The sequence below is a fragment of the Cetorhinus maximus genome, chromosome 29, assembly GCF_964194155.1.
Source record: "Cetorhinus maximus chromosome 29, sCetMax3.hap1.1, whole genome shotgun sequence".
NCBI classification, from domain to species: Eukaryota; Metazoa; Chordata; class Chondrichthyes; order Lamniformes; family Cetorhinidae; genus Cetorhinus; species Cetorhinus maximus.
Genome location: NC_135907.1, coordinates 8,047,036 through 8,070,630, shown reverse-complemented (window position 1 = coordinate 8,070,630; position 23,595 = coordinate 8,047,036). Strand labels below are relative to the sequence as shown.

Sequence of the window (23,595 nt, the reverse complement as noted above, 5' to 3'; positions counted from 1 at the left end):
CATAATTCTATTATTCTGTCTTCATTTTTGTTAAAATTCTAATTTCCTGTTCATTAAGGCAAAGTTCGGCAGAAGAGCTTACATGATTGATAACATGAACAGGACTCACTTTTAGCAACACAGGGGTGACTGCTTCCAACCCCAAATCAGACAAAAGGAAACAGCAGATTGAAAATTAAAATGGATGATTAACCGAAGAAACTTTTTGTGTCAGCATCCATTTCAAACCCTCTTTTCACAGGAGACTGAGATTAGAAGCACTGTTTTGCAAATATTCGGGTCACTGACTCTAATGTGAATTCATCCTGATGGCTGAGCTAGAATTTATTTTGTGATTTTTTTATTTGTAAAAATGGAAGATGTCATTTTTCTAACATCCCCTTGTACTTTGTCCCGCTGGCCTGATCCCAGCTACATGGCCTTTCAGTCACTGCTGATAATCCACATAGCCAGCCATCAGCACTTGACATTCTGTCCTTGCTCATCACCTGCAAATATTTCCTCTCCTGCTCAACAGCTTCTGGTCGGTGCTAGGTTGTTTAATGCAGATCAGATCACTGACCAATGGTGAATTCCTTATCTTCAGCTGTCTGGTGTAAGATGCTGTGCTAAGGCACAGTCAGACACAGAGCAGCATTGGGAAAGGATGGAGAACTTCTCAGAAAACACTTCGCGGACATACAGGAGATGCAGAAAAATGAGGATTGAGGGAGTTGGGGTAGTGAGGAAGGACAGAGGAGTGGAACTGAAGATTGTGCACTGGCTCCTGGAGATAAAGCACAGCAGATAGAACAGGATGGAGAGTAGGATGCGGTAGTGCTGGTGTAAACAAGGTTCTACTGGAGACTGCCACGCGGTAGCTGGAGTAGATTCTGTTGTGTTTGGTGTGCGATAGTGGTTAAAAATTTCAGAAGATGACAGGAGACAGCAGCCTCAGTTATGGCAAGATTTACTAGCTCTTGAATGTGGGTAGAGGCAGGAATCTCAGCCAGACAGGTGGTTAGTAGCAGCATCTCTGGCCTATTTTACAAAACGGGAAACATGTTGTTGGAAAAAGGAGGATCACACGACAGTCACACAGCCATCCCATAAAACCTTTACAGGCCATCAGTCCAGTCACCATCAAATCAACTCCTTGATGAAGACTTCCAGGTCATCTTCACTTTTAACACCTACGAATTTCCCCACGACATCCCCATCCTTCATAGCAATTACAGTCGGGACCACAGTCACCTGCAAATCAATGGGGAAAACACAGCAATCTTCCATTTTCATTTATGTAGCTGGAACTTTAAAAGTAAATCTGTGTAAATATTAAATCACAGTGCAGCTGTTTATTGGAAATCAGTGGCTCAGAAGCAGATATCAACTTGGTGGGAAATGATTAAATCACACAGCAGAGGAGGCCATTCTGTCCAGTGTTCCTGTGCCAGCTGTTTGAAAGAGCTATCCAATTAGTCCCATTCTCTACTGCTCTTTCCCCATAGCCCTGCAATTTCTCCCCCACCCCCCACTTCAATATTTATTCAAATCTCAGTTACTACTGAACCTGCTTCTGCCACCCTTTCAGGCAGCACATTCCAGATCAGAACACCTTGCTGCATTAAAAAGTTCTCATCTCCCTTCTGGTTCTTTTGTCAATTACCTTAAATCTCTGTCTTCTGGTTACTGACTCTCCTGCCAGGAAACTATTTCACCTTATTTCCTCTATCAAAACCCTTCAAGATTTTGACCACTCCTGTTCAATTTCCCCTTAACCTTCTGTGCTCCAAGGACAGTAATCGCAAAATCTTTGGTCTCCCTGTGTAACTGAAGTAGATGAAAGGGGAACACAGCTAGTCCAGTGCTGGAAATGGTACAAGAAGAGACTCAATTATATGGCATCTCAGCACCATTTCAAAATGCTTCACATACAATGACTTGCGTTTAAGTTCAGGAGTAGACATTTTGTGAACAGTATGATGCTGATCACAATGATGTGGTAAACCACTGCTCAATCAATTTTGATGTTGGGTTGGGGAAAGAACGTTTACCAGGGGATTACCACTCCCATCTCTACCAATAGCGCTGCACATGTATCAGCTGAACCACCTGAACAGAAGGAAGGGGCTCCCTTAATAACATCTCACTTGAAAAGCAGCTCCTGTGATAATGCAGCACTCCAGATGACATCCTTGGATAAGGCAATAACCTGTGGACCTCTGAATCCACAGGGATCAGTGCTACTAACTTGAGCCAAACTGCCACCAAAGTCACACAGATAATGGAAAAGGGCACTAGTGAGGCTTTCCCACGTTCTAATTCCAGTTGCACTGTGCCAAATGGCTCTCCTAGCTTCCAGCACACTGTCCTACAGTATGCACAAAGCTCAGTGTCTCCAAGGAATACTCACCCGTGGCTCCTCCAGAGATAGCGGGGAGAGAATCAAACATTTCAGCCTGCAATCTTCCAGTCAAAACACTATGTTCTGGCCCCATGAGGTTGGGGGGAAGAAGAAACACAAGTTGTATGCAGCTGTAACATGTTCCAGGAACAGGAGCACCACACAAATTACATGGGCTTAATTCTTTCATCCCCCATTAACTATAATTTTGTGGTCTGATCTGATAACCTCGATTTAATCTGAAGTCCTACAGTTACCATATATTTTGGAATACAAAATCTGTCTATTATCTGGAATGAACTGTCTGAAAGGGTGTTGGAAGCATATTCAATAGTAACTTTTAAAAAGGGATTTGGATTTAGAAAAGAAATTCCAAAGGTATGGGAACGAACAGGGAAGTGGGATTAGGATAACTTTCAAAGGGACACTTGACCAAATGGCTTCCTTCTGTGCTGTATGATTCCACTTTATACCCTTTTCATCTCTACAAGTCTCATCACTTCTGCAGCTCCTGCTGTAGAGCATCCAGGAATTGTGCCTGGACTTTCTGTGATGCTCTTTGATGAAGCCTCAGAGGCCCCCAATTTCATTCCCCCCGCCATCACCAAACATCTGGGTGGCTGAACTCCCCACATGTGGCCTCTGGACATGAATGCAGCAGGGTGAAGAAAATAAAACCAGCATTCTCCAATCATGGACTCTGCACTGTACCTCAACTCCCTGGAATTCAGTTCAGGTCAAACATCTGCTCCCTCCCCTACCAGATTTACTGCGCATTCCATTCAGGAATGCAAGGGAGATAAATCGACAGACTGGACTGAACCCAAATTAAACAGGTCTGTTTAGCTGCTCCTGGGTGAGTCAGTGAGCTTCAGTCAGGGCAGCTAACTGTGAAAGCACAGATGCTGTGGCTTCAGGTTAGGTAAGGTTTAATTAGCATAGGAAGCACAGTATAAAAATCCCCGTACAAAATGGGGCAGAAAATGTTCAGACGTGAATTGCACGACAGGTTCCTTTCTCTGGCTCGATCATGCGTGAAATGCTAAATTGGGTCCAATTCAGATTGGAATTCAAACTTGTATGACGCACAGAGTTAACGCCTAAATATTTCTACAATCAACTAATTCTACATAGTGATAAAAACTGGATCAATGTCATAACCTAAGTCCTCAGAACAGGAGGACTCTGGACTGCACTACACAAGGTAGATTAGCTCATAATGTTTCACTTTCACCTCTGTTTATCTTCCCTAAATATTCTCCGCCTTCAGAAGCACGTAATCCAAAAAGAGAAGCTGAGTTTCAGCCTCCAAATCCTCACTCCAAAAGGAAGGCCAACAGTGATGATTGAGTTTGCCACTCACACAGGACTTACACACACTTAAGATAGTCCAAATAAGAAACTGAACATGGTCCTAGCAGGCCTCCCATCTTCCACCCTCCATAACCCTGAGCTCATCCAAAACTCATGTCTTGCTCATGTCCTAACTTGCAGTAATTCCTGTTCACCTATCAATCCTGTGCTCGCTCAACTACATTGGATTCTGGTTAGGCAATGCCTTAATTTTAAAATTCTCATCAATGTTTCCAAATCCCTTCATGACCTCACCGTTCTCTATCTCTGTAATATCCACCAGCCCTACAACCCTCCAAGATCTCTGCTCTCCTCTCATACTGGCCACTTGCTTGTATTTATTTGTACTATCGTGGAGCTAAGACCTCACTATTATTATATATATAAAAAAATCAGCATAGCTAATTTATAAAATCTTTAAAACTGGACAAAGACTTTACAATATCTGAAGCCATTGCTATGACTGAAACACTAGGAACTTCGTGGCATTCAGAACAGTCACAGTATCGTTATCCCTGAAGAGGCGCTAACAGCCCTGTGCTTGCAGAGACCAAATTCCAAAGGAATTACACAAAGCCATTTAGATTTCTAAGATCAGACCCAGCCAATGGAGACTACACGTCTGATAGGACAAAGGACCCTGAAACTTCCTTTGAAATTACTAATGGTTGAAACATTAAAACATTAACCATTTCAAGAATCTAGACAAAAGGAATATACATCCTTTGTCCAAACCAGAGTGGAAAAGTGGGAGTCATATCACATGACCGTCCCCCTCCAACCCTGCTGGGAGAAAGCTTTGTGGAGCTGCAAAAACAGTCTGCCATCTTCCAGCAGCCGAGCAACAGCAGAACCAGAGCTCTGTTCAAGTTGAAATTGCCTGTTCCAGCAACCCCCAACCCCATCTACACTATTTCTAACCTCTGAACTTCTGTACCAGCACCTACAAGATTAAATCATCTCTATGTACCTATCCCATCGTGGAAGTCATCTCTACTGGAAAAGTGGATTATCCAGCATCTGTTTTCAACCTGCTGATTCTGTGAAAGAATACACCATTGGACTTTGATTCTGGACTGATGTGAAACAATAGTTCTTATTTTGTCTGTGGTCTTTGCCCTGTACCTCTTTCTGTTCTCTATCCCACCTTTATTGTATGAATGAAAAGGAGGCCACGTTGTGACTCTCCTCACACACGTTTGAGTGTGCGCAAATAAATTGATCCTTTTAGTTCATCCTATCTCGAGTTTGCTGTGGGGTTAATAATAGAGAATTGGATCATACCAAAACTGAGAGGAGGTTGGGAAAATATACACATATAAAAAGGAAAATCAAAAAACACCTTTCTGTTTACGGACGGGTAGTGGGAGGAGAAATCAGGGCTGTTTAAATTAAACCCCACCCTGTTCGTAACAACATGCTTAACAATAGGTAACTATGCCAGAGACAAACAGATTTACCCATTGAATCCAGGTCAGATATAGATGCCATTCTAACAAGAAACTGCTGAACATCTACCGGCTCCACAAAGATGGTGCGGAGGAAGAGGGGTGGTGGGTGGCAGGAACAGTATTTACCCTTTAGTAAATCAAGGAAACAATGCTGGGTTTTCACAAGGAGCTTTAAATCCTGTAAACTTATTGTTTTTATTCTGCTGTTTAAAGTTCAGGGTATATTTGACAAGTAAAGCTAAGCAAGTGTGGAGGTTGGGATGAGTTTCTTAAATAAGTCCTTTTGTCCAGCATTAAGTAATATGATCACATGCCCATACCTTGTACTCGATGGCGAGGTCTGTCTGATCATCTATGTCTACTTTTGCCATTACGACCTTTCCCTCCTGTTTCGCCACCATCTTCTCAAGTCTCGGACCAAGAATGCGACAGGGGGCGCACCAACTGATGGAACAAACAGAGACAGTGAAGGTGGCTGCATTAACAAGGACAAAAAATATTACTTTAACATCAGTCCTCTCGAGAGCCCATTCGCATTTGATACACTGTCCCCAGGAACTTCTAGTACCTCACCCTATGTGGTCATTCATCACTGGATCTGATACACCAAGTACTGGCGGAATATTCCACTTTGCCCTTGAATTGATCCTGTCCTTGACCTGTATCTACAGACTCACGCACCTGTATCACAGACCACTGAACAGTGATCAGATTTTGGGACGCTTTCCTGCTCCATCCCAGAGACAAAGGCCAAAAGCCTCACAGTCAGCCCAGCAGAGATCAGCTAACCTTGTGGATATAAGTGTTTAAATCTGGGCCTGCCCTGGACTATACAACTCAGTATGATAATAGGCAGTGCATTTGACGATTGAGTCCAACAATCTCCAGAAACCTGAGTATTATAAGACAGGTGTCGAGCCAAATATAATGATCTTTGTGATGATCAAATATGATGTTCTTACCCTTCTCCTGTTCTTGCAACACAACCCCCTCCAAGAAATAAGATTTTAGAGCTTCTCTCCACATCTCAGTGACATCAACTGTGGACACTTTCCAAACACTAGGGCCTCACCTGTACCTCAGTGTCAGTATAAGCTCTTAGTTAAAACTCTGCAAGCTGTTTACACCCACAAGTTTCACTGAAATCCATCTATTAGATTTTGAGATACATTGTTTATAGACAAACAGACTAACAATCAAGTGAAAACATTACCTCCGCCCACCTTCAGTGGCAGAGGTAACAAGAGACAGAGAGAAAAATCAATCAGCATGTCAGGAGACGGGAATACTTCAGGTATCAGAGCTGAGGACTAAACTTTGACAAAGCTGGATACATTAACCGCCTCTCTGTCCATGCTGCATTTCTAGCATTTTTCACCTCCAGAGTTTTCAGAGCAGGTTGTTGGATGTGGATTGGCCTGAAGCCTTCTCAGTGAAATAGAAGTTCTTAATAAAAAGCTTTTTTTCTTCAGCATGGTAGTTAGAGAGCATCAGCCAGGCAGGGAAAAGCCTCAAGGAGGTGTTGTATAATTGTAATAACGTTGGGTTACCACAGCGTGGCTGAGGTAGGCGCTATACTGAGTGCCATCTTCACTCGTTTTATTTATTTCCATTCCCTCCCCTTTTTTCTCTAATGATGTCAGCTCTCTTGCCTCGGGGTCAAAAAGTCGCAGGTTCAACAGCCACTCAAGAGACATGTACACAGGAAATCTGGGTTGACACTCTGGTGAGGTACTGAAGGAGTACTGCACTGTCAGAGGTGCTGTCTTTCAGATGGGATGTTAAACTATGGCACCTTCTGTTCTCTGAGGTGGATGTAATAGGTCTCATGGTGCAATTCGAGGAAGAGCAAGGGATTTCCCCCTGATGTCCTGGGCAATATTTATCCATCAACCAATAGCAATAAACCGATAAGTCATTATCACATTGGTCTTTGTGCTCTTGCTGTGCACAAATTGCGTTTCTTAGAACAGTGACTACACATTAAGAAGTATTTCATTGGCTGTAAAGTGCTTTGGAATGTTGTGTGAGTGTGCTGTAATGACTCTAAATGTTAGTCTTTTTCTTTCCCTTTTGCCTCACACTTACATCAAGGATGTCATTTAGAAAAAATGGCAAACCAAAGTGACTGAAATGTACTGCCTAAAAGGGCAGTGGAAACAGATTCAATTGTATCACTTAAAAGGAAATTGGATACATATTTAAAAAGAAAATATCTGGAGGGCTATGCGGAAAGAGCAGAGGAATTGAACTATTGGAAAGCTCTTTCAAAGAGCCAGCACGGGCACAATGGGCCAAATGACCTCATATGCTGTATAACTCAACCAAATATAGATATACACAGCACATTTTCAGTGTGACCGACCAGGAGTGAGTAACAAGACGGGACTTTCTCTCTATTTTTCCCTCCCCATCTCCCCCTCCTATCACACGTGATGCAATTGATTCTTCGTGGCAGTGCTGATTCTTGCTGGGTAACAATTCCGAAGACATTGCCAGCCCTTGGCAGTATCCCCAATAAGTCATCCTTCATATAACAGGCCAAGAAATTAAATGGCTATTCGAGCATGGGAAACTTCACAGCTGAACACACTGGTATCATTGTGCTGTAGGAAAAGCAATCAGGGGCTGGGGTCCTGATGAATTCTGCTCCCTCCATTCAGGGACAACCCAGAGCTATGGGTGCTGATTGTACAGCCCTCAACGATATTGTGTTAATTGAACAGAGGCAAGGTACAGCTCTGCAATTAGTTATGCTGGTACTGAGTACATCTTCGGTGTATCCTTGATCAGGCTACAGTCTGTTTTCATGTAATGCTGTACACAAAATCATTTATAGAAGTCAGAGAGTAATAAACCAACAGCTTTTATCAATCTTCGACGCCATTTATTCAACAACTTTTACTACACATAGGAAGGTCTTAAAAACTGGAAGCCAGGTTAAAACAGTTAACCTTTGAACTGCCAGAAGTGGTAAAGTTCCTGTTTCCATGGACTGGCCAGTTCAGTGAATTCCAACTCACATACAATTGTGATGAAACAATTACAGTAACACAGCTACAGCAGTATTGAGAACTGATCTACATTGGCACCACATTGGATACCACGTGATCAGGCACAACGTACAGATTAAAACGAATAATCTAATTTATTTATAAGTAGAATAATATATGGATACGTAGCAAGAAGCTAAGAATACTGATATCAACATACATACAAACATACAAATTTGGAGCACTCGGCCCCTCAAGCCTGCTCCGCCATTCAATAAAATCATGACCAATCTGATTGTAACCTCAACCCCACATTCCTACCTACTCCCGATAACCTTTCACCCCCTTGTTAATCAAGAATCTATCTAGTTCTGCCTTAAAAATATCCAAAGACTCTGCTTCCACTGCCTTTTGAGGAAGAGAGTTCTCACAAGCCTCAGAGAAAAAATTTCTCATCTCTGATTTAAATAAGCGGCCCTTTATTTTTAAACAGTAACCCCCTATTTCTAGATTCTCCCACAAGAGGAAACATCCTCTCCACATCCACCCTGTCAAAACCGCTCAGGAGATTAAAGGTTTCGATCAAGTTGTCTCTTACGCTTCTAAACTCCAATGGATACAAGCCTAACCTGTCCAACCTTTCCTCATAAGATGGCCTACCCATTCCTGGTATTAGTCTAGTAAACCTTCTCTGAACTGCTTCTAATGCATTTACATCTTTCCTTATATAAGGAAACCAGTACTGTACACAGTACTCCAGATGTGGTCTCACCAGTGCCCTGTACAACTGAAGCATAACCTCCCTAATTTTGTAATCAATTCCCCTCAATAAAAGATAACATTCTACTAGTTTTCCTAATTACTTGCTGTACCTGCGTACTAATCTTTTGTGATTCATGCATTAGGACATCCAAATCCCCCTCAATCTCAGAGCTCTGCAGTCTCTAACCATTTAGATAATAAGCTTTTTTATTCTTCCTGCCAAAATGGCAATTTCATATTTGTCCAAATTATATTCCATTTGCCAGATCTTTGCCCATTCATTTAACCTATGTCCCTTTGTAGCCTCCTTATGCCCTCTTCACAATTTACTTTCCTACCTATCTTTGTGTCATCAGCATTGTAAAAAGTTGAGGCCCCAGCACTGATCCCCGTGGCACACCACTCGTCACATCCTGCCAACCAGAAAAAAGACCCATTTATGCCAATTCTCTGCTTCCTGTTAGCTAGCCAATCCTCTATTCATGCCAATATGTTACCCCCTACACCATGAGCTTTTATTTTCCACAATAACTTTTGATGTAGCACCTTATCAAATGCCTCCTGGAAATCTAAGCACAGTACATCCACCAGTTCCCCTTTATCCACAGCACATGTGACGCCTTCAAAGAACTCCAATAAATTGGGTAAACATGATTTCCCTTTCACAAAACCACGTTGACTCTGCCTGACTGCCTTGAGTTTGATGGGGTTGAGATGTATGCCAGCCATGATCTGAATTGGGAGAATAGGCTCAAGGGGCTGAATAGCCTCCAATTCACATGTTTTGTAAACTGACAGTGATGGTTTACTGATGCTCATGGAACTGGTGGACAGATCCAGATGGCTATGTGTATTTGTCACCCCTTCAGAGACACAGGATTCTTTGAAAGGCGCAATGATCCAAAGCCAAAGTTTTGAAATCTTATTTACCTCCTATCTGAAGTTAAACAAAAAACAACCCGCAATCCCTCAGCCAAATCCCTAAAGTCCACACATGTGCCCAATGGTCACAAGTTTTCCTCCCACTTCACCTTAAATGCAAAGACACAAAGTCCAATTTCAACAGTTCCATTGCAGTCCCAGCTCAAGCCGGAGATGAAAGTTGCAGTTCTCTGGTCAACACAATTTACAGACCCTGGCACATAGTGCACATTTATAAGTCAGCTCAAATCGTGTGGCTTCTCAACAAAACTGCTGCAAATTTACAAAATGGTGACACTGGCACTGTACATTTTTGGACTTTTCACACATTGTGAAGGGTTTTTTGCAGCAGACTCACACTTCTGTGAATGGACTAGGTTAGTCAGCCTCATCAGTGCATATCTTTTTGAATGCAACAGTAATGAATACGCAGGAGTGTGGTCAGTTGGCGCCATCACATTCGACTGCGACATGTCCACAAGTAAATTGGGTCAATATTCTCTGGAGTTAGAAGAATGAGAGGTGATCTCATTAAAACCTACAAAATTCTGAAGGGCTTGATAGGGTGGACACAGAGAGATTGTTTCCATTGGTTGGGGAATCTAGAACACGGGGATACAGTCTCAGGATAAGGGGTCGATCATTTAGGACTGAGATGAGGAGAAATTTCTTCACTCAAAGGGTTGTGAATCTTTGGAATTCTCTACCCCAAAGGGTTGTGGATGCTCCACTGTTGAATATATTTAAGGCTGGGATAGACAGATATTTGGTCTCTCAGGGAATTAAAGGATATGAGGAGTGGGCGGGAAATTGGAGTTGAAGCCCAAGGTCAGTCATGATCGTATTGAATGGTGGAGCAGGCTCGAGTGAAAGATTGGGCGTGCATTTATATAACGCCTTTTACAACCTCAGGAAAGCCCAAGCATTTTACAATTAATCACGTACCATTGAAGTATAGTCACGGTTGTAATATAGGAAATATAGCAGCCAATTTGTGCAGAGCAAGATCACACAAACAGCAATGTGATAATGAGCAGACAATCCTTTGTGACATTTGGCGAGGGATAAAAATATTGGCCAAGAGAGCAGGGAGAAAGCCGCTTCTCTTTGCAGTAGCACTGTAGGGTCTTTTATTTTTACCTGAGAAAGTATATAGGATATCGATTTAACGTCTCCTCTGAAAGACAGTATATCCAACAGTGCAGCACTCCCTCAGCACTACATTGGAGTGTCAGCCTTGACTTTGTGATCAAGTATCTGGAGTATGCCTCGAACCCAAAACTCAGAACCAACAATGGGCTAGCCACTGAGCTCATCATTTTTTTTTTTTATAGACAGCAAAACCTTTCCACCTCAATGTGTTTTTGTAGCCAACTCGCTAGGATTGTATGAAAATGTAGCTTAACTCACTTTCTACATGGAGCGCAGAACAAATATAACTCAGTAGTGAAGGCCACAGAAACTAATAATCTATATGAATATACAATATGGGGCAGGGAGGAATATAGGAAAAAGACTAGGCCTAACCATCTTCAGCAGCTTCAATGATCCTCCCTTCATAAGGTCAGAAGTGGCGATGTTCGTGGATGACTGCGCAATGTTCAATACCTTTTGCAACTCCTCAGTTATTGAAGCAGTCCATGTCCATATGCAGCAACACCTGGACATTTTCTTCATCAGGCTTTGGCTGATAAGTGGCAAGTAACATTTTGTGCCACACAAGTGTCAGGCAGTGACCATCTCCAACAAGAGAGAATCTAACCAGCCCTCATGACAGTCAACAGCATTACCATCACTGAATCTCCCACTATTAACATCTTGGGGTTACCATTGATCAGAAACCTAACTAGACCAGCCATATAAATACTGTGGCTACAACAGCAGGTCAGAGGCTGGGAATTCTGCAGCGAGTAACGTCTCCTGACTCCCCAAAGCCTCTCATCGACAAGGCACAAGTCAGGACTGTGATGGAATGCTCCCCATCAACAATATTCAGGAAGCTCAACACCATCCAGGATAAAGCAGCCGGTGTAACTGAAATCCCAACCTTAAACATTCATTCCCTCCACCACTGGCACACAGTTGCAACAGTGTGTACCATTTACAAGATGTGTTGGAGCAACTCGTCAATGGTCCCTCAACAGCACCTTTCAAACCCATGACCTCTACCACCTAGAAGGACAAGAGCAGCAGAAGCATGGGAACACTACCACAAAGTTCCCCTCCAAGCCACACATCATCCTGTCAACATTCCTTCACTGTTTTTGGGTCAAATTCCTGAAACTTACCACCTGCCTCTGGCATGTGTTGGAAGCATTTGTAGGTAGATATTCAACATGATTGGTCACATCATGAATGAATCTTCCTTAGCCATCAAGTCCTAGGGCAGGACTCAAACCCAAAGCTTCTGGCTTAAACAGGGGGTGGTGGGATACTACCCACAGCACCAGAAGACCTTTCTTAAACAGCTGAGTGACATGCTGTTTTCCAATCTAAAGGAACGGTTCCTATGGATTGGATTCAATCCTTGAACGGGGTGGTAAAGTGGCTCAAGCAGGTTTTCCATTAGCCTCTGAATACAACCCAAGAGAGCGTCTCCATTCTCTGCTGGTGAGGTTCTGCAATGATATGAACTTCGACAGAACCTCCCATGACGCCACCACTTAGAAGGACAAGGGCAGTAGGCACATGGGAACACCACGACCTCCAAGTTTCCCTCCAGTCACACACCATCCTTGACATGGACATATAACGCCATTTTCTTCATCAGTGCTGGGTCAAAATCCTGGAACTCCATCCCTAAAGGCACTGAGCAAGACCCTTCACTACACGGACTTGCCTGGCAAATCCACAGTTTAAGCCACTTCAACTGCTGTGAAAGATGGAGTTTGTGCACTTTGGTGTGCAGTTTAGAGAGCCTTATTTTGCTTCTAACCCACATCATGACGGATCTGGGATTGCACAACATTGACAGCTGAAAAATGTTTTGCTCCCCAGCATAAGCACCTCTTATCTTGATAAACACTAAAACTTGACAAAACAAGCAGTCGAAGGTTCAGTATTTCCTTTGTTTCTCTTCACAGGAGATTCAAACTTCCTCTTTATTCCACTGGAACAATGCAGCTCAATATATTCCACATACATTAACGAAAACAGGTAAAAACTATCAAAATCTCTCCAAGATATTGTACTTCCTTTTTTCACCAACACAAAGCTCGAGACTGAGGGAAGTTTAAAGAAAACACCACTTCCCTCTCTTCGGAGGGCACTGACTCATACCACAATATTCAGCAGGCAGCAGCAGAACCCCAATACCTCAGCAAGGTGGCTATTCAACACAAATCGACTTGAATAGCAAGTACTGGCAGGACATCCCTGTGGTCTCAAGAACTAGTTACCGAGACTTAGAAAATTAAGCAATGGCCATTGGATGTTGTCCTAGACATTCTTGCGAGAAGACTGATCGCAAAGGCCATGCATTCCTCTACTGGTGTCAACTGTGGCTCAAAGCGTAGCACTCTCCTCATTGAGTAAGGTCATGGGTTCAAGTACCCCTCCAGGTATTTGTGCACATAGTCCAGGCTGACACTTCCAGTCAAGTCCTGAGGGAGAGGGACACTGCTGAAAGTGCCGTCTTTTAGATAAGACATGGGAATGGGAGCATAGTGGTAACATTACTGGACTAGAAATCCAGAGACCTGCTCCGGATACAAATTCAAATGCCATCATAGCAGCTGGGGGAATTAACAGCAATTACATAAATAAAATTTAGAACAAAAAGCTAGCGTCGGTAATGAAACTACCATTTTGTCGTAAAAACCCATCTAGTTCACCAATATCTCAGAGGGAAGGAAATTTGCTGCCCTTATCCAGTCTGGGTCTATATGTGACTCCAGACCCACGGCAATGTGGTTGACTCTTAACTGCCATCTGGAATGGCTTAGCAAGCCACCCAGTTGTATCGAATCTTTACAGAGAAGACGAAGAAAAATAAAATTGGATAGACCATCTGACACTGACCTAGATATTGGATACGACAAAGACACCTTCGGCCCAAATGACTCTGAAAAATCCCCCTCATTAACATCTGGGGACTGGTGCCAAGATTAGGAGAGCTGTCCCACGGACTAGTCAAGCACAGAATCATACTTTAGATCACCATATCTGTCCTCCCCAATCTGCAGGGCAGATCCATTAGAGATGGTGGCATATTAGTATAAAGTCAGTCAACATTGGCTCTAGACCCTATGAAGTTTTATGGCATCAGGTCAAATAGGAGCAAAGAAACCTCCTGCTGAGTATCACCTACCACCCTCCTCCAACTGATAAATCAGTACTCCAGCATTCTGAACATCATTTGGGAAAAGCACCTACAGTGGCAAGGGCGCAGAATGTACTCTGGGTGAGTGGGGGGGCTTCAATGTCCATAACCAAGAGTGGCTTGGTAGCACCACTACTGACCGAGTTGGTTAAGTTCTGAAGGGCATATCTGCCAGATAGGTCTGCAGCAGGTGGTGAGAGAATGAGCAAGATGGAAAAACCAAATTAGCATCATCCTCACTAATTTACAGGTCGCAGATGCAGTTGTCCATGACATTACTGGCAGGAGAGACCACCCTACAGTCCTTTGAAGATAAAGTCTCATCTTCACACCAAGGATACGCTCTATGATGTTGTGTGCCACTACCACCATGCTAAATGGAATAGACTCAGAACTAACCTCGAAGCTTACATTTGGGCATCCATGAGGCGCTGTGGGCCATCAGCGGCAGCAGAATTGTATTCAACCACAATCTGTAACCTCATGGCCTGGCATATTCCCCTCTCTACCATTACCATCAAGCTGGAGGATCAACGCTGGGTCAATTAGATGTCAGAGAGCCTGCAAGGAGCATCACTAGCCATACCTATAAATGAGATTTCAACCTGGTGAATCTACAACACAGGACTACATGCATGCTAAACAGAAGCAGCATACTATTGACAATCAATGGATCAGATCAGAGCTCTGCAGTGCCGCCACACCAATCATAAATGGTGCTGGACAATTAAACAACTAATAGGCAGAAGCAGCTCCACATACATTCTCATCCTGAATGATGGCGATCATCATAGGTGTCAGTCTTCAGCCAATTCGATTCAATCTACGTGATATCAAGGAACTGTTGAATTCACTGCATAAAGCAAAGGCTATGGTCAACATCCTGGCTGTAATGCTGAAGACTTGCGCTTCAGAACTAACCACGTCCTTAGCCAAGCTGTTCCAGTACAGCTACAACTCTGGCATCTAAACAACAATGTGAAAAATTGTCTAATTATATCCTGTCCACAAAAAGCACAACAAATCCAATCCAGCCAATACCACCCTATCAATCTACTCTTGATCATCAGCAAGTGATGGAAGGTGTCGTCAACAGTGCAATGAAGCGACATTTACACAGCAATAACCTGCTCACTGATGCTCAGTTTGGGTTCCACCAGAGCAACTCAGCTCCAGACCTCATTAAAGCCTCGGTTCAAACATGGGCAAAAGAGCTGACTTCCAGGGGTGAGGTGAAAATGACTGCCCTTGACACCAAGTCACTTGTCAACAGGTAATCAATGGGAATCAGGGGGAACACTCTCCACTGGCTGGAGTCGCATACCTAGCTCAAAGGAAGATGGTTGTGGTTGTTGGAGGTCATTCATCTTAGCCCCAGGACATTCCCAGAAGAGAGTTCCTCAAGGCAGTTTTCTGGGCCCAACCATCTTCAGCTACTTCAATGATCTTCCTTCCAACATAAAGTCAGAAGTGGGTATGTGCAATCATCAATGAATAATCTTCAGTACCATTCATAACGCCTCAGATAATGAAGTAGTCTGCCCATATGCAGGATGACCTGGACAACATTCAGGCTTGGGCTAATAAGTGGCAAATAACATCCATGCCACACAAATGCCAAGCAATGGCCATCTCCCACAGGAGGGACCTTCCTGCGTGCAAATTAGCAGCTGTGTCTTCTACGTTACAACAGTGACTACACTTCATTAACTGTGAAGCACTTTGGAATGTTCTGGAGGTTGTGAAAGGTGCTACATAAATGCAAGTCCTCTCTTTCTTTTCAGGGATGGAATTTTTAGAACCAGCAAAGTCAGGGGAGTCACCAGAGAGGTCACTGTCCCTCAAATAACATTACAACCAAGTTTCTTATGAGACCCTGAAGACACAACAGGGTGTCCTTCATTTATTCTCAATAATAACCTGGGTCTTACCTTCAATTGATAGTTTTAGTTCAGAGTCACACACACTAGCACACCTCAGCAACCACTCCCACTGCACTGTGCAGCACGCTGGATAATCCCACAGTTTGTTGACACAGCTTTGGTCAATTTGATTATGAAGATAACATTTCAAGGCAAACGTATTTCAGTCCAATCACTCTTCTTTGAATCGAGAAAGGGGAATTGAGTGGGTTAGAGGCACACCGAGGTTGGAAAGAGACCAGCAGTGGAATTAAGGAGTAAAGTCAAGCAGCTGCATTTAGGAGATTCCAAGCTCGGGTTTAAAAGCGCACACAATTGTTGAGGCAAAGGGAAGGCTGAGGGAGGGAAAGACTTCTTCATTGTTACAGTTCTATCAAAGAATGAGCCAGAATGAGAGAGATGTCCCAGAGGAAAGTATGCAGGAGAGCTTCTTTGCAGCATAGAAGAGCAAAAGGTGAGAGCCAGTGTTGGCATTGTCATTTTCAGAAAACTTTCCATTTATGTAACACCTCATCGCAGTTCTGAAACACTATATCCAGTTGTATGTGTGTGCGTGAAAAGCCAGGACCAGGTTCAGCTGTGTTACTTCTACAGTCAAATAGTCTGCCAGCATTCACTGAATTCACATGGGGAAACAGTCAGTTTAAGCACAGGGCATTTGGGGTTGAAGGGGTGGTGGTGGGGGAAGTGGCAAGAGAAAAGACATGTGGCTGTAATTACTTCCTCACTGAACAGATGCAAGAGAACATCACCATCAGCTGCAACTTCCCCTCCAAGTCTCACACCATCCTGATTTGGAAACACATTGCTGTTTCCTTCATCGATGTTGGGTCGACATCCTGGAACTCCCTACCTAATAGCACACTGTGCAGGAGCACCTTTATCACATGGACTCAGCATTTCACCACCAACTTCTCAAGGGCAATCAGAGATGGGCAATACACACTGGCCTTGCAAGCGATGCCCATATCTGTGAAAAATAAAAAAAATTGAACTGCACTTTTCTATGCCCCTCAGTTATAGTTCTGCAGCCCCTGATTTGGATTTCAACATGGAGCCTGTTTCCAGGCTGTGCTGTGAAGCTACAATGCTACTAAGTTTAGGGAGGGAATTGATAGCACCTGGGAAGTACGGTTTGTGAAAACACGCCCCGGTCCATCGAGTATCAGGGTTCAAATTCCAGCTTCAGCAGCTGCAGCGACTCTTCTTTCTTTCTCTGTCTCTTCATTGCCAAAGTTCAAATGAGTTCAGAGATGCTCCCCACGGCATTGCGAGAGGTACAAGGCCACGACATGAATCAACCAAACTCATTACAAATGAGTACTCAATTCACAGTCTGTAGAAGCACTATAATGGGAGTGGGAAATGGGAACATGGGAATGCACAACCAATGTATTACTTTTGAAGTACACTCACTTATATAAGAAAACACAGCAACACTGTGCACAGTCAAAGCACAATGATGGTACTGAGATGTATTAATGTTTGGCTGTTATGACTCTGAGAGCTCCCTGCTTCTTTGAAATGAGCCATGAAAATCTGAAGAGGCAGAAAGTAGACATGATTTACTTCCACAGTTGTTTCTCGGTCCACCTCCCTGACATCATTCTCCTATGGTGTCATTGCTACCCGTCTCCACACCAAAAAAACTTGCATTTATTACGTAGTGCCTTTCATGCCCTCAGGACATCCTGAAAAGCTTTACAGCCAATTAGGTACATTGAAGTATTATCCTTGTTGTAATGTTTGCACATAGCAACAAGATATTCTGTTTTAGTGATCTTGGTTGAGGATTAAACAGTGGTCATATGGGCCTCAACTCATTCAAAGGGCAGCCCCTCCAATTACCTCAGTACTGCGCTGCAGTGTCAAGTGCTTAAATTTCCGAAGTGGGGCTTGAACCCACAACCTTCTGACGCAGAGGCAACAGCGCTACTAATTGAACTATGGCAGGCACCACAGTGCAGTCAAAAAAGCTTTCCAAAAAGGTACCTTCGCCCTGCATGGTCATCCCTGGAGCATTCTGGAGCTCCATCCAAGATTCCATTCATTAATTTCAAACGACTACCTGTCAGCAACATCAGTGACAAGCACAAAGTCAGCTTTCTTGGTGATGATAGCCAACTATAGACCACCAACACCATGGAGCCCTGGGCTCTTGTCATTTCAGTTTATCCTGAGTGGCTGTCACACAGTAACCATCTCTGAATTGCCTGCACAAGATTTCAAGCAAGTGAAGATGGACCAATTTGGACAGCAGAGTGCACTTAAGAGGAAGCTGGATAAGTATATTAGGGAGAAAGGAATAGAAAGATATAACTGAGAGGCTGAGATGAGATGGTTGGGGGAGGATTGTAAACACCAACCAAATGAAGTGAGCGGTCTGTTTCTTTGTTGTAAAAGCTTTGTAATTCTATGTAAATGGCTGCCTGGATGAATTGCAACATCTTACAATTCTCTGCATCACATTTTAGGAGGGGCACCAAGGCCTTGGATAGGATGCAGAGGAGATTTAAGAGAATGGTACCAGGGATGAGGGACTTCAGTTATGTGGAGAAACTAAAGAAGTTGGAGTTGTTCTCTTTAAGAGGTGGTTATGGAAAGGTTTAACAGGAATGTTCAAAAACATTAAAGGTTTTTATGAGAGTAACAATGGGCTAAAAGGTTTCTTTCTATGCTAAGATTCTGATCGAGAACTCCAGCAGCAAAACTGAAACCACCCTGCACAGCTCTCACCAGCATCCGCTTCTCCTGTCAATTCCATTCACCTCCCTGACTGGACCCAGCAGCACACTACCTCCAGGCCCTGCTTAAACAAAGCTGAGCTTTCACTCCACCCATCCACTCCACTCCCTCACTGCCTGCATTTAAGACTTGGAATCCTGGCCTCAGAAAAGGAGCCAAAAGGCCAATCAAATCACTCCCACTGACACTTCACCTAAGATCCATTAACCCAGCAAAGACCAAAGATCCATTCCTGGTTGGCATGATTGATTAATTATAACATGTGCTGCACCTTTAAACCACTGGGGAGGTGTCAGCTGTGGCTCAGTTCATAGCACCGTCGCCTTTGAATCAGAGGGTTGTGGGTTCATGTCCCACTCCCGGAAACCAAGAACTGTGATTGTACTCGAAAAGAGTTGCAATCTGTGACTGTTGATAACTCGAAAGAGTTTAAACCACTGGGAAGCTAAACAAATTCATTCAAGGGGAAATAACATTGCTGGCAGAAGGCAACACGAGGCATTAACTCGTAGCTTTCCCTGATGTCACAGCAGGTTTTTTCAGTAATTAGCTAACGTTATGAAGCAGGAAGGCCCCAGGACCGACACCCACAAATCTCAGTCAAGGAGTTAGCACATTTCTAAGGTGGATCAGATGGGAATAATCCCTGGTTTTCACTCCCAGTCACCAGGAAGCCTTGTTTACATGTGGATTTAAGGATGTAAAGTGAGGGTAGAATTGAGCTCAGTTGCAATGCCCCCTCTGTAGCCGGTTACCACTCAGGCAATGGCCACTTGGACAATTAGTGCCCAAAATGCACTGGCGAAAACCCAACAATGGCTAAAACAAAAAGCATCAACTCACCTTGCATGGAAATCCACCAAGACTGGCTTCTTGCTGTTGATGACTCGATCAGTGAAATCTAGCTGGTTCTGTACATTGAAGGAGACACTGCAAGCTGGAGATTCACAATACCTTCTGACGGTGGGAGGACCTGCTTGGTGTTGGGTGGAAGGCCCAGTGCCGTGCCAGGAGAGGGAGCTCAGGCTTGACAGGAATGCTGAGGACTGAGATCGCACTGGGGCAGTGGTCTTCCTAAGGGTCAAGGGCACAAGCCTCCTCAGCAAAAGCCTCTGAGCCATCTGTAAAAACAGGCTGTTAGCGTTAGGACGTGTAAACAATTTCAAATGTGAATGAATTACTGCAGTAGCCTTCAGTTACCACACTTATAAACTTAAGAACAAGTGAAGGCCATTCAACCCAGAGAATTTTTGAATAGATCATGGCTTATGGCATCTGCATCACACAACCACTGAACTAAATTTAACTGTCCCTGCAACAAGGAATGTTCCATTCCGACCAGGAATATTCCCAGATCACTCCCCATGCCGGGTGCCAGGTTAGCTCTCAGACTGGATAGCAGTATGAATGGGCAGGTAGCTCCAGGTTAGTTTGTTTCACATCTTCACACATTCCTTTGGGGAATAGTTGGGAAGTGTCAGATGGGTTAGCAGGCTGATTATCAGCTTGTTGAACCAAGTCATGAACCTTCCATCCATGGCCAACAAGTCCTGGCGTAGGACTTGAACCGGGAGCCTCTGGCTCAGAGGCAGCAGCGCTACCAACTGAACCACGTGACCTCCATCAGATTGGGGAGGCAACAATCAGCTACCCAGAATCTGTGTGTGGATACCAAGCGAGGACATGGATGGGCTTAACTGTGTCGCTCATGTAGCTGAATAATTTGCCTCTCCTGAACAGCAGACATGTGGATGAAATAATCAAGGGCGCCTGGCATGTAACAGGCTGGAGGGGCTGAATGGCCTACCCTTGTTTGTGTTTATGGAACTGTCCCCTAACAAACAGTCAATGTCATCCCACCCAAAGTCACAGCTGGCACAATGTAGAACCTTCAATGCCTCTACAAGTAAAATTGGCAGAATCAGCAGAGACCACAGGCTTCTCTACTCCGTAGGATTTAGTACAGGGCAGGGAATTTATGATTAAGCCACAGAGATGCAGAAAATAACAATAAAATTGTGCTTTAACGGCCTCTGCAGATACATGTCATGCATTCCAGTTATACCAATGGAATCTCTACTGTACTGAGTGGGTAAGGAACATCCTAATGGTGGAGGGGAATGAATAAAGCGGATCACATGGATTTGTCCTAGCAGTCACCTAAAACCCAACGATCCATTACCTGTTCACACTCTGGTATATGGTGCAAGTCAAGGTGAGCAGGGAAGATAGGTGCAAACAATTTTAAACACACAGAACACAAATTATAGGACTGGTGTTATGCCCAGACATGCAGTAGTTTACAGAGTGAGCAGCCACCCTCACTCTGAGCAACATTCTTGTAAACCTCCTCTGCACTCTCTCCAGAGCTATTACAGGAAGGACGTAATAGCTCTGGAGAGAGTGCAGAGGAGGTTTACAAGAATGTTGCCAGGGTTAGAAAAGTGTAGCTACGAGGAGAGATTGGATAGGTTGGGATTATTTTCCTTAGAACAAAGAAGGCTGAGAGGTGAGTTGATTGAGGTGTACAAAATTGTGAGGGGAATAGATAGAGTGGACAGGATAAAATTGTTTCCCTGGGTGGAGAATTCTTGAACCGGGGACATAGATTCAAGTTAAGTGGCAGAAGGTGTAGGGGGGACGTGAGGAAGAACTTTTTTACACAGAGGGTAGTGGGTGTCTGGAATTCGCTGCCCAAGTTGGTGGTAGAGGCAGAAACTCTAAACTCTTTTAAAAAGTACCTGGATCTGCACCTTAAGTGCTGTAAGCTGCAGGGCTATGGGCCGGGTGCAGGAATTGGGATTAGAAAGGGCACCTGGGTGTCCTCGGGCTGGCATGAACAAGATGGGCTGAATGGCCTCCTTCTATGCTGTAACTTTTCTATGGTTCTATGAGCAGTCTATTATCAGGCAATACACAGATCCACCAAATAAATGACGATGCCGCAGATCAAGGTTGAAGGTATTTACTTGAATGGGCTGAGAACACAATACAACTGAATTAACACTCCGTTTGCCTCTCACTACAATGTATTATCCAATTTCCCTCTTCGCGCATCCACTGCTAAAGTTGGGGATTCTCAGAAGTGCAGAAGCCCAATATTATCTTACCCTTTTCCAAATGTTTGCATGCAAGCCTGTCGCACTGGCTATAATGAAATATGGTAAGCAATTATTGTGAAACAAGTTACATCTTCAGCAGAAATCCAAACAGTCACTGGACTTCAATGAAGGAGCAAGTACCAATTTGATTTCCTGCCTCCCACCCCCCAAAACCCCACCTCTCCTGGTTAGCTGTCATGCTCCACGATGATAGTTGACAAAAGGCTAGAGATCAATTTTATAAATTCCTACATTGCATGTTCATCAGACATTATCAGGCAATTTTTAGATTTCTCTTCAACCCAGCTCCCGGGATTGCCACCCCCTCTCCCCAGATTTCTCGCTCTCCGGATTTGTTTATCTCTTACTCCCCGAGGGCAGTTAAGAGTCAACCACATTACTGTGGATCTGGAGTCACTTGTAGGCCAGACCAGATAAGACTGGCAGATATTTTTCCTTCCCTAAAGTACATTAGTAAAGGACATGGAACAACCAATAATAGTTTAATAGATTGGCTTTCAATTCCACGTTTATTAATTGAATCTAAATTCCATCTACTGCCATGGTGGGATTTGAACCAGTGTCTGCAGTACGGTTGCCAACTGTGATTAAATGTATTCCTGGAGGTTTCATCACATGACTTGCTCCCATGCTTCAGCCATTAGTCAGCCAACTATGTCTTTCTACACCAATTGGAAAGCAAAAAGACTCATTACCCAATTGGATGATGCTTGACTATCAACCAAACAGCCGTTTTATCTCCCATTGTCAATACTTTTTATCTGGTAAAGAGAAATGTTCAATGGAAATGAAAAACAAAACCAATATTTTTAATGTCCCTATGATTTTTTCTGCAGGGTTGTACACAGCAGTGCCCTGAAGTTTGATCTTCAATTCTTGGAGACTCCAGGCCAATCCTGGTGGGTTGGCAACCCTAACCTCGGGGCATAAGGTCGAATCTCTGGATTACTAATCCAGTGACTTTACCGCTACACCATCTTCTGCCCTAAAGTATCTGTTCCCCTTTATCTCTCTCACCTTCCCTCTCCCCGGGTTTTTCTCTGTCAATCCCTCTCTGTCTCGGTTTTTATATCTTTCTTCTTCCTCACCTTTGCTTCCACACGCTGCCAAAGCCACTTCCGGATTAATCCGGCGTCACTTCCTGGAAACGGTTTCCCAGACGCCTTAGCGGTTTTGGGACCGGAACAGAGACTCCTTCTCCTTTTGCAGCGGAGGGGGGAACAGCGCGAAGGTTGGTTTGTGTGGGGCCGGGTGGAGAGGGAACGCTGAAATTAGACAAAAAGACCAGAGTGTGTGCGCGCTGCGGGCGCCATCTTTGTAAAGGAATTGGGCGGGGCTAACCTGTAGTCATGTGGGTGGGTTCAGGCCCCGCCCAGTTGCTTGGTTTCAGATGCTGCAGGTTCCTCTTGTCCCTGGGTGCATTGAGTTAGAGGAACTAGACAACAACTTACATTGACGCCTTTAACAGGGTTAGATGTGGTATAGTGGTAATGTCACTGAACTAGTAGTCCAGAGGCAAAAGCAGAAAATGCTGGAAAAACTTAGCAGGTGTAGCAGCATCTGTGGAGAGAGAAATAAGAGTTAATGTTTTGTGTCTGTATGACTTTTCTTTAAAGCCTTGT

At 43.9% G+C, this 23,595-nt stretch overlaps 2 protein-coding genes across 3 annotated transcripts in view; both read right to left on the bottom strand.

Moving 5' to 3' along the window:
- Nucleotides 1-23,595, bottom strand: part of LOC144669599 (alpha-N-acetylgalactosaminidase-like) — a 376,191-nt gene that overhangs the window by 235,667 nt on the left and 116,929 nt on the right. The gene's annotated exons all lie outside the window — the stretch shown is intronic.
- On the bottom strand, nucleotides 169-23,296 carry txn2 (thioredoxin 2). Of its 2 annotated transcripts, none has more exons than XM_078532080.1 (4): nucleotides 23,062-23,296; nucleotides 19,695-19,972; nucleotides 5,508-5,631; nucleotides 169-1,233 (listed from the first exon to the last, which is right to left on the bottom strand). In XM_078532080.1, the coding sequence occupies exons 2-4, from the start codon at nucleotides 19,970-19,972 to the stop codon at nucleotides 1,123-1,125; spliced, it is 513 nt and encodes a 170-aa protein (XP_078388206.1). In that variant the 5' UTR covers nucleotides 23,062-23,296; the 3' UTR covers nucleotides 169-1,122. The 2 variants fall into 2 exon arrangements, with proteins under 2 accessions (XP_078388206.1, XP_078388207.1); XM_078532081.1 differs by having other exon boundaries at nucleotides 22,991-23,106.